This window comes from Hyaena hyaena, unplaced genomic scaffold, assembly GCF_003009895.1.
Source record: "Hyaena hyaena isolate Hyena2069 unplaced genomic scaffold, ASM300989v1 scaffold_900, whole genome shotgun sequence".
Taxonomy (NCBI): Eukaryota; Metazoa; Chordata; class Mammalia; order Carnivora; family Hyaenidae; genus Hyaena; species Hyaena hyaena.
Window position 1 is genome coordinate 610036 of NW_024081535.1, and position 13883 is coordinate 623918.

The window sequence follows — 13883 nt, forward strand, 5'->3', positions numbered from 1 at the left end:
TTTCCAAATTCTACCATTGTGAGGTCCTAGTAGGCTTATCTTACCCAGTTGTTCCGCTTGTTCATTGGTTGAATTTATGCACTGTCTAGATTTGATTGATACCAGAATGATCTTGGAAATGAACTTGAGGTTGTCTTACTTCATATTTCCTTAGGGTCCATTTTTTCCAAGCTTAAAGTCTGCACCGATAGTACTAAAACTCAGGCATTATTTATGAGTATAATTTCCCATTTGGAATTTAGTAGTGAAACTTACAGGTAGTACACATTTACTGCAAATGTAGTTGTAATAAAAATTTTTACTTTTCCAATTTTAGTATTTAGCCAGTGCATCCAAACAATAACCAGCAGGATTCAACATATCAAAAGAATTTAGATTGCTTCTTAAATTTAACTGTATTATGCAAGACTTTAAAAAAATTATGGCAAGTAGGTAGTTTAGCAGTAGTTTTCCTTTCTTTTTGTTTTTACTCCTAATAGGTGTGCGTGCCTCTGATTCAAAGTACAATAAGCATCGACTCTAATGCTTTACCTCAAGGCAGTTCATCTCGTGTAGCTCCTTCTCCAGTTTTAAATCCTATGACTCCTATACACAAAGGTAAAGTAGACATACGTGGTTCTTTTTCTGTTTTTAAGAAGGACTTGAATGAAGCCTTTGCTCAATGTTATTCATATAAAATGAAGCACTTCATAATTCTGGTTTCCTAATCACAAAATCCATTCTATACTCTTGATTGTTTTCCTTATGTGTTACTGTTGTAATTGCATTGTGGTAGTTGGAAGATTTGTTTTTCTACTGTATCTGTGAGATGTATTACAAATGACTGTTGAGTTTGTTTCAGAACCAGAACCTTAAGAGTTATTGTTAAAAACAACAGATCTTAACAAGATGTTTTTTAAAAAGTGGGTTAATATATATACCATTGAAAGTGATTTGCTGTATATTATTTTATGTTATTAGAGTCAGATTTTTGTGTTTAAATGTTAGAAATGTCTGCATATTAGTATTTCAAAGTATGGATTAATGCTTGATAATTATCTTAATTTAAATGGTATGTGACAGGGGCGCCTGGATGGCTCAGTCTGTTAAGTGTCCCAACTTAAGCTCACGTCATTATGTCGTGGTTCGAGCCCCACATTGGGCTCTGACTGGTCAGACCCAGGAACGTGCTTCAGATTTGTGTGTCTCTCTTTCTGCCCCTCACCTGCTCATGCTCCATCTGTCTCTTTCTTTCAAAAAATAAATTATAAAACATTAAAAAAAAATAAATGGATGTGACAGTAATCTGATTTTTAACCTGCTAATTAATTAGGGACTCCTGTGGGTTTAAACAAAAACTCAACTTTATTTGAGAAAGTATTTACTTTTAAAAATATATTTTGTTGAAGTAAATAAAATATGTTCATTTGGTTAACTAATTTAGCATATATAACTTTCCCCTCCCCCCCTTTTTCAGGTGCTTCCCCATATGGAACTCCTGTAACTCCTCGGATGAACTTGAGTTCAAATTTTGGTGGAATGGCCACAATCCCCTCTATTCAACTTTTGGGACTAGAAATGCTGCTTCATTTTTTATTGGGTCCAGAAGTCTTGAGTTTTGCTAAGCAAAACAAACTCGTACTGAGCTTAGGTATTTACTTTTAAAAAACTATTCAGAGCACAGTACTGTGCATTGGGGTGAGAAGACATCTTTTTTCCCCACAGATAAAATATTCTATAATTATGTATGATACAAGCATATGTCTTTTTACTAGAAAACACATCAGACCACCTAAAATTTTATATTGATATATTTATTTCATAAAGCTTTGGTTTGACATGATTACCTTTTTTTCTCTTTTTTAGAGCCTCTTGAACATCCATTAATCAGCAGCTCTTCTTTTTTTTCCAAACATGCAAGTACACTTATCACTGCTGTTCATGATAGCTTTGTTGCGGTTGGAAAAGATGCTTCTGGTAAATATTTAAGAAAAGATTTTATTATTTGTTTAAGCCTGTGTTTATAAAAAATAAAGTAGGAAATATTTATGCATTGCTATCTTTTGCCCAGATTGTGCTGCAGGAGCTTTACATATAAATCATTTAATTCTCAGAGTAACCTCGTTTGTTAGTCCATATTTCAGAGGAGGAAATTGCTTTGTACAGAGAAGTAAATAACTTGTACAAAGTCACATAGTAAGTGGTGGAGCTGTGATCAGACCTGGGCTCTATGGTTCCAGCGTCTACACTCAAAACTCCTGTGTTTCATAGCCTATAGGATATTGTGAAGAAATTTCAAAAATGAAATCGTTGCCTATTTTAACTGGCTGGGAAATTTTTTTAGTGGTTTTCAGGTGTCCTTTTGAAACTTTTTTTTACTTCTGTCAGAAGCAAAAAGTGTTTAATAAGGAAAATACAGGTACTAGAAAAAAGAAAAAATAATTACCCTTCGATTACATGACCCAGTGTTCATGTGTTACAGTTTGAAAAAATTTTTCTTTAAATAATGTTGTGGTAGTGTTTTCATAAACTGATTACAAGATTGAATATTATAATAATTCTATTTTAAACTAAGAATTACTCAACTTCTTTAGCATAAGGATTAAAAGGTGAGGCTTTATAGCATTGTCTGTTTTTTAAAATAGTATTATTTGTTTTGTTTGGCAGAAGCGGTTGTCAATGCTATTTGGAAGGAACTAATTAACTTGATGAAATCAGTCATTGAATCAGGTAACTACTGTAACACTGATCAAATAATTTTTATAGAACTCCATGAATTGTTTGGCTTTTATAAATAAAATTATTTTAGAGACAATTTTTGATGTATCCACAGACTTTAATTTTCTTTTAAACAAGGCTGTTTATTGATTTACTTTAAAAGTTAGTTTTTCTTAGCTAAATACATGTTTTATCTCTAAAAGTACTATATTTTCAGCCCTAAAAATACTTGAATGTTTAGAACCACATTTTTCCTTTTACTTTTTGATAGGTAACAAAAAAGAGAGACCAGGTTCTGAAGTTTTGACCCTCTTACTAAAATCTTTGGAAAGCATAGTAAAGTCGGAAGTATTTCCTGTATCAAAAATACTGGTAAGTAAAATAATTCTGTGCTGAAATTTAAAAATCATATTCTGAAATTGAAATTTTTATTGGAGATACTTACACAGATGATGTTTTTAGAAGATATATCAAGTTTTTATCAGCAATTTGGCCCTGTAGTAATGTTATTCCATTGACTTCAGAGTCATTTGAAACCTCAGTAAAGTAAATGACCACTGGCAATACAGAAATATTCCACTGTCATAGGAGTGAGCCATACAGAGAAAATTGGGATAAAGGACATGAAACGTGAACTGAAGAAACTCAGCTAAACATTAATTTTACAGGATTGCCAAACTCCATTAATTGTTAGTTTGTACATTTGAGAAATATCTGGTAATAATCTTGTGGAAATTTTGCAATTTAAATTAACTCTCTTTAACCAAGATAATGATTTTGGTATTAAACACCTTTTTTATTTCTGTATAGTAGAGAAGGAAAAAGTTGGAAATACTCTTTATAATAGTCCCCCAAGATAAACTGCAGATGAAGTCTTTATGTACTGGGACAGTGATACCTCCCCCTCTTGCAGTAGATCATAGTGGTTAATAGCAAGGGTTGGTTGGAGCAGACTAGGTTGAATTGCAGCCCAATTATTTATTAGCTGAGTGAACTTGGGCAGTTTAACTACTCCTTTACCTTTTGTAAGGGGAATATAATAGTATTATAACTAAGTTAATATGTGAAGAGCATGATAAGCCAGAAACAAAATAAATGAGTCCACAATTTATTGGACACACAATTAATAAATAATGCTATTTATTATTATTATTATTATCAGTGTGAGAGTGTGAAAGCATATCTTCACTAACATAACCTTTTCTATTTTTAGGGTTTTTTTGTTAAGGGAGGGAGGGAGAGAGCAGATTGCACATAGGAGGGGCAGAGAGAAAGAGGGAAAGAGAGAATCCCAAGCAGGCCCCACACTGTCAGCACACAGCCCGATTTGGGGCTTGACTCTTAAAACTTGAGATCATGACTTGCACTGAAACCAAGAGTCAGATGCTTACCATCAGCACCCAAGCACCCTAAACTTTTGTGTTATATCATTATGTCACGTTATGTCGTTCAAGGTAATAACAATATAATTTTTTTTTTTTAATATTTTATTTTTAGGAGAGAGAGAGAGAGCGCGAGCAGGGGAGGGTCAGAGAGAGAGGGAGACACAGACTCTGAAATAGGCCCCAGGCTCCGAGCTGGCAGTCAGCACAGAGCCCGACGTGGGGCTCGAACCCACGAACTGCGAGACCATGACCTAAGCGAAAGTTGGACGCTTAACCGACTAAGCCACCCAGGCGCCCCTATAATATTTTTGAATGGCAGTTTGATAGGCTGTCACACTTGAGAGGTGTATCTTTATTTTATTTTATTTTTTTTTTATGGTTAGCATTTTAAATTTTATTTTTCATTTTTTAAAAAATTTATTTTTAATTTACATCCAAGGTATTTAGCATATAGTGCTACAGTGATTTCAGGAGTAGATTCCAGTGATTCGTCCCCTATGCATAACACCCATTGCTCATCCCAACAAAGAGTCCTCCCAAATGCACCTTACACATTTAGTCCACGCCCCCACCCACACCCCTTCAGCAACCCTTAGTTCTCTGTATTTAAGAGTCTGTTATGTCTCTTTCCTTGTTTTTATATTATTTTTGCTTCCCTTTCCTTATGTTCATATTTTATATCTTAAAGTCCTCATATGAGTGAAATCATATGATATTTGTCTTTCTCTGAGTGGCTAATTTTGCTTAACATAATACCCTCCAGTTCAATCCACATAGTTGCATGTGGTAAGATTTCATTCTTTTGAGTGCTGAGTAAAGCTCCATTTTTTAATATATAAATATATATATTTTTATATACACACACCACGTTTTCTTTATCCATTCATCCGTCGATGGACATTTAGGTTCTTTCCATACTTTGGCTGTTGTCGATAGCACTGCTATAAACATTGGGCTGCGTGTGTCCCTTTGAAACAGCACATGTGTACCATTTGTATAAATACCTAGTAGAGCAGTTGCTGGGTTTTAGGGTAGTTCTACTGTTAATTTTTTTGAGGAACCTCCATACTGTTTTCCAGAGTGGTTGCACCAGTTTACATTCCACTTTTCTGCATCCTCACCAACATCTGTTGTTGGCCTCAGTTACTTTAGCCATTCTGACTGGTGTGAGGTGGTATCTCATCGTGGTTTAATTTGTATTTATCTCATGATGAGTGGTGTTGAGCCTTTTTTCATGTGTCTGTTACCCATCTGGATGTCTTTGGAGAATTGTCTGTTCATGTCTTGCCCATTTCTTCACCGGATTATTTGTTTTTTGGATGTTGAGTTTGATAAGTTTTTTTATAGATTTCGGATACTAACCCTTTAGCTGATTTGTGACTTGCAAATATTTTCTCCCATTCTGTCAGTTGTCTTTTATTTCTGCTGATTGTTGTTTCCTTTGCTGTGCAGAAGCTTTTTATTTTGATGAGGTCCCAATAGTTCGTTTTTGCTTTTGTTTCCCTTGCTACCTGAATAAGAAGTTGCTGTGGCCAAGGTCAAAAGAGTTTTTGCTTCCTTCCTTTTTCATGTAGTGTTTTTTTTTTTTTTTTTTTTGTCAAATTGACTAACATACAGCATGTACAGTGTATTCTTCGGTTTTGGGGTAGATTCTTGTGGTTCACTGATTACATACAGCACACAGTGCTCATCCCAACAAGTGCCCTCCTCAGTGCCCATCACCCATTTATTTCCCCTGTCTCCCACACCCCTAATTAACCCTCAGTTTGTTCTCTGTATTTAAGAGTCTCTTATGGTTTGCCTCCCTGCCTCTCTGTAATTTTTTCCCCCTTCTCCCATGGTCTTCTGTTAAGTTTTTCAAGATCCATATGTAAGTGAAAACATAAGATACCTGTCTTTCTCTGACTGACTTACTTCACTCAGCATACTACCTTCCAGTTTCATCCATGTTGCTGCAAATGGCATGATTTCATTCTTTTTCATTGCCAAGTGGTATTCCATTGTATATATAAACCATGTCTTTATACACCAGTTGATGGACATTTAGGTTCTTTCCTAAATTTGGCTGTTGTTGAATGTGCTACTATAAATATTGGGGTACATGTGCCCTGTGAGTCAGCACTCATGTATCGTTTGGATAAATTCCCAGTAGTGCTATTGCTGGGTCGTAGGATAATTAAGTTTTTGAGGAATCTCCACAGTTTTCCAGAGTGACTGCACCAGTTTGCATTCCCACCAATAGTGCAAGAGGGTCCTTGTTTCTCCACATCCTCGCCAGCATCTGTTGTTTCCTGACTTGTTAGTTTCAGCCATTCTGACCAATGTGAAGTGGTATCTCAGAGTGGTTTTGATTTCTGTTTTCCTGATAGTGATGTTGAACATCTTTTCATGTTTGTTGGCCTTATTTATGTCATCTGCCTGTTTCTTCACCAGGTTATTTGTGTTTTTGGGTGTGGAGTTTGGTAAGTTCTTTATAGATTTTGGATACTAGCCCTTTATCCAATAGTCATTTGCAAATATCTTTTACCATTCCATCGGTTGCCTTTTAGTTTCGTTGATAAAAAGAAAAAGCAGAAGCTTTTTATCTTGATGAGGTCCCAGTAGTTCATTTTTGCTCTTGATTCCCTTGCCTTTGGAGATGTGTCAAGCAAGAAATTGCTGTGGCTGAGGTCAAAGAGGCTGTTGCCTATTTTCTCTTGTAGGGTTTTGATGGTTTTCTGTCTTCACATTTAGGTCTTTCATCCATTTTGAGTTTATTGTTGTGTATGGTATAAGAAAGTGGTCTAGTTTCATTCTTCTGCATGTTGCTGTCCAGTTCTCCAAGCACCATTTGGTAAAGAGACTTTTTTCCCCACTGGATACTCTCTTCTGCTTTGTCAAAGATGAGTTGGCCATACATTTGTGAGTCCCAATTTCGGGTTCTCTCTTCTATTCTATTGGTTTGTGTGTCTGTTTTTGTGCCAATACCATACAGTCTTGATTGCTGCTTTGTAGTAGAGGCTAAACCCTGGGATTGTGATGCCTTCTGCTTTTGTTTTCTTCTTCAACTTACTTTGGCTATTCAGGGTCTTCTGTGGTTCCATACAAATTTTAGGATTGTTTATTCTAGCTTTGAGTAGAATGCCGTGCAGTTTTGATTGGGATTGCATTGAATTTGTGGACTACATTGGGTAGTATTGCTATTTTAACAATGTTTATTCTTAACAATCCATGAGCATGGAAAGCTTTTCCATTTCTTGGTTTCTTTTTCAATTTCCTTCATAAGTTTTCTATAGTTTCCAGTATATAGATCTTTTATGTCTTTGGTTACATTTATTCCTAGGTATTTTATGGTTCTTGGTGCAAATTTAAGTGCGATCAATTTCTTGATTTCTCTTTCTATTGCTTTATTATTGGTGCATAGAATTGGCACTGATTTCTGAGCGTTGATTTTGTACCTTGCAACTTTGCTGAATTTAGGTATCAGTTCTAGCTGCCTTTTGTTGTAGTTTTTAGAGTTTTCCATGTAGAGTATCATGACATTTGTGAAAAGTGAAAATTTGACTTCATCTTTGCCAATTCTGATGATGCTAGGACTTCCAACACTAAGTTAAACAACAGTGTTGAGAGTGGACATCCCTATAGTGTTCCTGATCTTAGGGCGAAAGCTTTCAGTTTTTCCCCATTGAGGATATTAGCAGTGGGCTTTTCATAAATGGCTTTTATGATGTTTAGGTATGTTCCTTCTATCCCAACTTTCTTGAGGGTTTTTATTAAGAACGGATGCTGTATTTTGTCAAATGTTTTTTCTGCATCTACTGACAGGATCCTATGGGTCCTAGCCTTTTTTTTGTTTTTAAACTAATGTGATGTATCACCATAGATTGATTTTGAATGTTGAACCAGCCCTGCAATCCAGGAATGAATTCCACCTCATCAGGGTGGATAATTCCTTTTGTATGCTGTTGAATTCAGTTTACTACTATCTTGTTGAGAATTTTTGTACCCATGTTTATCAGAAATATTGTCCTGTAATTCTCCTTTTTTGTGGGGTCTCTGTCAGGTTTGGGAATCAGGGTAATACTGGCTTCATAGAATGAGTCCAAAAGTTTTCCTTGTGTTTCGATTTTTTGGAACAGCTTGAAAAGAATAGGTATTTACTCTGCTTTAAATGTCTGGTAGAATTCCCCTGGGGAAGCCATCTGGGAAAGGACTGTTATTTGTGGGGAGATTTTTGATAACTGATTCAATTTCTTCAGTGGTTATGGGGGTCTGTTCAAATTTTCTGTTTCTTATTTGAGTTTTGGTAGTGTGTTGGTGTCTAGGAATTTGTCCCATTATTTCCAGCTTGTCCAGTTTGTTGGCATATAATTTTTCATAGAATTCTCTGATAATTACTTGTATTTCTGAGGGATTGATTGTGATAAATCCATTTTCATTCAAATAAAATAAGATTTTATCTTATTTGTGGGTCCTCTCTGAGAAGTCTGGCTAGGCGGTTATCAATTTTGTTTATTTTTTTCAAAAATCCAGCTCTTAGTTTCATTGTCTGTTCTATGTTTTTATTTTTGTTCTATATTGTTTATTTCTGCTCCAACCTTTTTATTTCTCTTCGGCTGGCCTTGGGCTTTCTTTGTTCTGCTTCTAGTTCCTTTAGGTTGCTGTTAGATTCTGTTTTTGGGATTTTTCTTGTTTTCTTTTTGAGACAGGCCTGTATTGCAGTGTATTTTCCTCTTAGGACTGCCTCTGCTGCATCCCAAAGGGTTTGGACTGTTGTGTTTTCATTTTCATTTGTTTCCATGTATTTTTTAATTTCTTTTTTAATTGCCTGGTTGACGCATTCATTCTTTAGTGGGATGTTCTTTACACATCCCAAAAGTTTCCAAAACTTTTTCCTGTGGTTGATTTCAAGTTTCATAGCATTGTGATCTGAAAATGTACATGGTATGATCTCATCTTTTATATTTATTTAGGGCTGTTTTGTGACCCAGTATGTGATCTGTCTTGGAGAATGTTCCATGTGCACTCGAGAATGTGTATTCTGCTTTAGTATGAAAAGTTCTGAATATATCCGTCAAGTTCATCTGATCCTGTGTATCCTTCAGGGCCATTGCTTCTTTACTGATTTTTTTTTTTTTTTCCTGGATGATCTATCCATTATTGTAAGTGGAGTATTAAAGTCCTCTGAAATCACATTATTAACCTATAAGATTGCTTATGTTTGTGATTGTTTTATATATTTGGGTGCCCCTGAATTGGGTGATAGACATTTATAATTGTTAGCTCTTCTAGATGGTTAGACCCTGTAATTATGATATAATGCCCCTCTTCATCAGTTGTTACAGCCTTTAGTTTAAAATCTAGTTTGTCTGATAGAAGTATGACTACTCCAGGTTTCTTTTAACTTACAGTAGCATGATAGATGGTTCTCCATCCCCTCACTTTCAATCTGAAGGCCTCCTCCGGTCTAAAATGAGTCTCTCGTAGACAGCAAATAGATGGGTCTTGTTTTTTTTTTGTTTGTTTGTTTTTTATCCATTCTGATACCCTATGTCTTTTTATATAGGCGCATTTAGTCCATTTACATTCAGTGTTATTGAAAGATAAGGGTTTAGAGTCATTGTGTTTTCTGTAGGTTTCATGCTTGTAGTGCTTTCTCTGGTCCTTTGTGGTCCTTGGAATATTGCACTCAGAGTCCCCCTTAGGATCTCTTGTAGGACTGGTTTAGTGGTGATGAATTCCTTCACTTTTTGTTTGGGAAAACCTTTATCTCTCCTTGTATTCTGTAAGACAGGCTTGCTGGATAAAGGATTCTTGGCCACATATTTTTCCTCTTCAGCACATTGAAAATTTGTTGCCACTCCTTTCTGGCCTGCCAGGTTTCAGTAGATAGATCTGCAGTTACCCTTATGTGTCTGCCCTTGTAGGTTAACACCCATTTGTCTCTAGGTGCTTTCAGAATTCTCTCTTTACCTTTGTATTTTGTCAGTTTCACTATGCTGCATCCTGCACAAAATTGATTCAGGTTAAGTCTGAAGGGAATTCTCTGTGCCTCTTGGATTTCAATGTCTGTCTCCTTCCCTAGATGGGGGAAGTTCTCAGCTATGATTTGTTCAGGTATACCTTTTGCTCCTTTCTCTCTCTTTTCTTCTGGAAATCCTATGGTACAGATATTATTACGTTTCATTGAATCACTTAATTCTCTAATTCTCCCCCTTGGGGTCTAGAATTATTTTTATCTCTTTCTTTGCTTCATCTTTTCCCTAATTTTATCTTCTATTTCACTTATTCTCCCCTGTCTCTTCAATCCTTGCTGTCACCACCTCTAGTTTATTCTGCACCTCATTTACAGCATTTCTTAGTTCATCATGACTATTTTTTAGTTCCTTGATTTGCAGCAATAGATTCCCTGCTAAATTCTTGTTCAGTTATTTTGCTTAGATCAGTTTTGATCAGTTCTTTCGTAGTCGTTTCTTCCTGGAATTTCTTTTGAGGAGAATTCTTTTGTTTCATCATTTTGGCTAGTTTTGTGTCCTTTATGTGTTTTAAAAGCTTGTTATGTGTCCAGCACCTGCGAGCACTACTGTATTAAAGAGGTGTCATACATTGTCCAGGGCCTGGCCCTCCAAGAGGTGTTTTTTGGAGTGTGTTACTTGCTCTCTGTTGTGTGACTCTGGTTGCTTTATCTCCCTACTCGTAGTGATGTTTTGGATGCAACACCATGTGTGCTTTGATTTGTTCATTGAAGTAGCCCTTAGAGACTGAGGAGAAGGAAGAGAAGTATCAGTTCATGTATAGAATGTCCCACAAATCACAGTAATGAATCTCTCAGCTGCCCAACCATGGAACCTGCTGCTTTCTTGCTGCCTCTCCAGGTGGCGAGTCCCTCTCAGGATCTTAGCCTTGCAGTTGTTCCCTTTATGAGCTTTCCCACTTCACGTGAACATTTCTATCTCCAGGCTGGTTCTGGGAACTGCTAGGGTCAGCCAGGGTCCAGTCCAACTTTCTCCTGTAGGATTTTGATGGCTTCCTGTCTTATGTTTAGGTCTTTCATCCATTTTGAGTTTATTTTTGTGTATGGTGTAAGAAACTGGCCCAGGTTCATTTTTCTGCATGTTGCTGTCCAGTTTTCTTAGCGTCATTTGCAGAAGAGACTGTCTTTATTCCATTGGGTATTCTCCTGCTTTGTCAAAGATGAGTTGGCCATACGTTTGTGGATCCATTTCTGGATTCTGGATTCTTTTCCATTGATCTGTGTGTTTTTGTGCCACTACCATATTGTCTTCATGATTATAGCTTTGTAATACATCTTGAAGTCTGAGATTGTGATGCCTTCAGCTTTGGTTTTCTTTTTCAGGATTTTTTTGGCTATTCGGGATCTTTTGTGATTCCATACAAACTAGGATGCATTGTTCTAGCTCTGTGAAGCTCTCATGTTATTTTGGTAGGGATTGTGAGGTGTGTCTTCAGACCCTGTTTTTCGTTGGTAGTCCTTTGAAATACTTGCTTTTGGCACTAGCAAGTACATAATTCATTGCAGAGTATTTTTGTGGTATTTTGGAAAAAATGTCCTCAAGGGCCATTAATAGAAAAATGTTTGAATGAACTATACATGTTCCTATAGTAGTTAAGAATGTCTATATAGGGGGCATCTGGATTATTTAGAAGAGCGTACAACTCTTCTAACTCTTGTTAGAATCTGCGAGCGAGTGAATGGGGAGGGGTGGTGGTGGCAGAGAGGGGTAGAGGGAATTCCAGCCATGTTCTCCACTGTCATGTGGAGTTTAACGAGACACTAAGCTCAACTATGAGAACAAGATCATGACCTGAGCCAAAATCAAGAGTTGGACACTTACCAGCTCAGCCACTCAGATGCCCCAGAAGAGCATATGACTTTTGATCTCGGGGTTGTGAGTTTGAGCCCCACATTGAGTATAGAGGTTACTTAAATGAATAAATAAACTTAAAATGTTTACATATATTGATGTGAAAACTCCATAATATAATCAGATGAAGGTCAGTTCCAGAGTGTCTAACATATAATATAATTAATGGTATAAAAGTATATATATATATATGACAGCTAGCCCAGGAAGTTCTGTTTCTCTGTTTACTAAAATACATGGCAATTTAGAAGATCTAGGAAAATAAACTCCAAACTGATAGCACTGATTTTTTTTTGTTGTTGGATAAAAACGACTTTATTATTTTGTTTTATATTTCTGTATTTGAACTTTTAAAAATAACATATATTCACATTAATACATATTATTGTATTTGAAACTGAATGGGAATGCATTTACATTAATGAATGAGCATTATTTAACAATAAATTGTTAAAAATACAGATTATAGATACCGCAGCTGGATTTTTACCAAGTATTTTTATGGCCTGTTTATAGCAAAACTTTTTATCTTTTTTAGGTCCTCATGGAAATTACAATTAAAGGACTGCCCCAGAAAGTTTTAGGTTCACCAGCATATCAGGTTGCTAATATGGATATTCTTAATGCAAGTATCTTAAATGTAATGATGTGATTAAAAATTGCCGGAAAAAAAAAAGTTCCATGACAGTCGTCGTTGTTTTCCTTAATGTAGTGAAACATAGATTGAAGTTTTGAGAGAATTAAATTTGGATATGCTGATTATATTAAAGGGAAAACCTGCTATAGTAATAGGTTAATGTTAAGAAATACGGCACAACTAATGGAACTGTTTTTCTGAATTACATAAGTTCTTTAAGGAATGTTTTCTACTTGCTTATACATAGTAATAATGGTGGTTATTTGTTGAAAAACTTGGAACATAGTTGCTTGATTATGGTGAAATAAACTTAACTGCAATCTCCCATCTTTCTTCAGGGGACTCCTGCTTTGTTCTTAATTCAGTTAATTTTCAATAATAATCTCTTGGAATATGGTGTAGAAGATGAAAGGTAATTTATGTTTTTTTTTTGTTTTACTTTTTTTTATGTTTATTTTTTTGAGAGACAGAGCATGAACAGGGGAGGGGCAGAAAGAGGGGAAGACAGAATCTGAAGACAGGCTCCAGGCTCTGAGCTGTCAGCACAGAGTTTGACTTGGGGTTCAAACCCAAGAACCATGAGATCACGAACTAACCCAAAGTGGGACACACTCAACCAACCGAGCCACCTAGGCGCCCTTTAAACTAGTGTTTTTATAAACTTGGAAAGGTGGTTATTTGATGATGAGAGTCTTGAGTTATATACGATATCCTTTTTTAAAATTAAAAATACAAAATACAACTTGGGGCTTAACCGATTCTTGTTTCCTTGTCAGTTTATAGAATTTTATTATAGTTCAGCGTATTTTGGTTAAACGTGCTCTGGTTAATGCATGGCTCAACATTTTTTCTTCAGGTTTTTTCTTAATCTGGAAACACTTGTAGGCTGTGTCCTTTCTGGTCCAACTTCACCACTAGCTTTCAGTGACTCTGTTTTAAGTGTTATTAATCAAAATGCAAAGCTGTTGGAAAACAAGGAGCATCTCTGGAGAATGTGGAGTATTATAGTCACCCCATTAACTGAATTGATTAATCAGGTATGACATAAGTGCTACATATTTCCTGTAAAACTTAAGAAGTTTGAATTTGAATAGAAGATGTTAAAAATTTTCTCCTGTGGGATTAATTTCCTATTCTTTATATTACTTGATTTTTTTTCTTTTCATTGCAATTCTGCCTTTTTCAAGAAGGTATAACTCAGTGGGGACTAATCAGCCCCATTGTTTCCAGTAGTGATTATAAAACCAGACAGCTCAGGTTTGTTACATACAACTTTTCATATTTATATTCCAGCTTCTT

At 35.8% G+C, this 13883-nt stretch overlaps 1 protein-coding gene across 3 annotated transcripts in view; it reads left to right on the forward strand.

The window, feature by feature from the left end:
• The window catches only part of RIF1 (replication timing regulatory factor 1), a 66540-nt gene that overhangs the window by 18185 nt on the left and 34472 nt on the right, over positions 1 to 13883 (forward strand). For 2 of the 3 annotated variants that reach the window (XM_039220673.1, XM_039220675.1), the window contains exons 11-18: positions 480 to 597; positions 1457 to 1630; positions 1846 to 1956; positions 2647 to 2709; positions 2969 to 3069; positions 12486 to 12572; positions 12923 to 12996; positions 13441 to 13621. In XM_039220673.1, the coding sequence (XP_039076604.1) occupies positions 480 to 597; positions 1457 to 1630; positions 1846 to 1956; positions 2647 to 2709; positions 2969 to 3069; positions 12486 to 12572; positions 12923 to 12996; positions 13441 to 13621 (909 nt within the window). The remainder of the gene's footprint in view (positions 1 to 479; positions 598 to 1456; positions 1631 to 1845; positions 1957 to 2646; positions 2710 to 2968; positions 3070 to 12485; positions 12573 to 12922; positions 12997 to 13440; positions 13622 to 13883) is intronic. The other variant, XM_039220674.1, reaches the window with a different exon arrangement.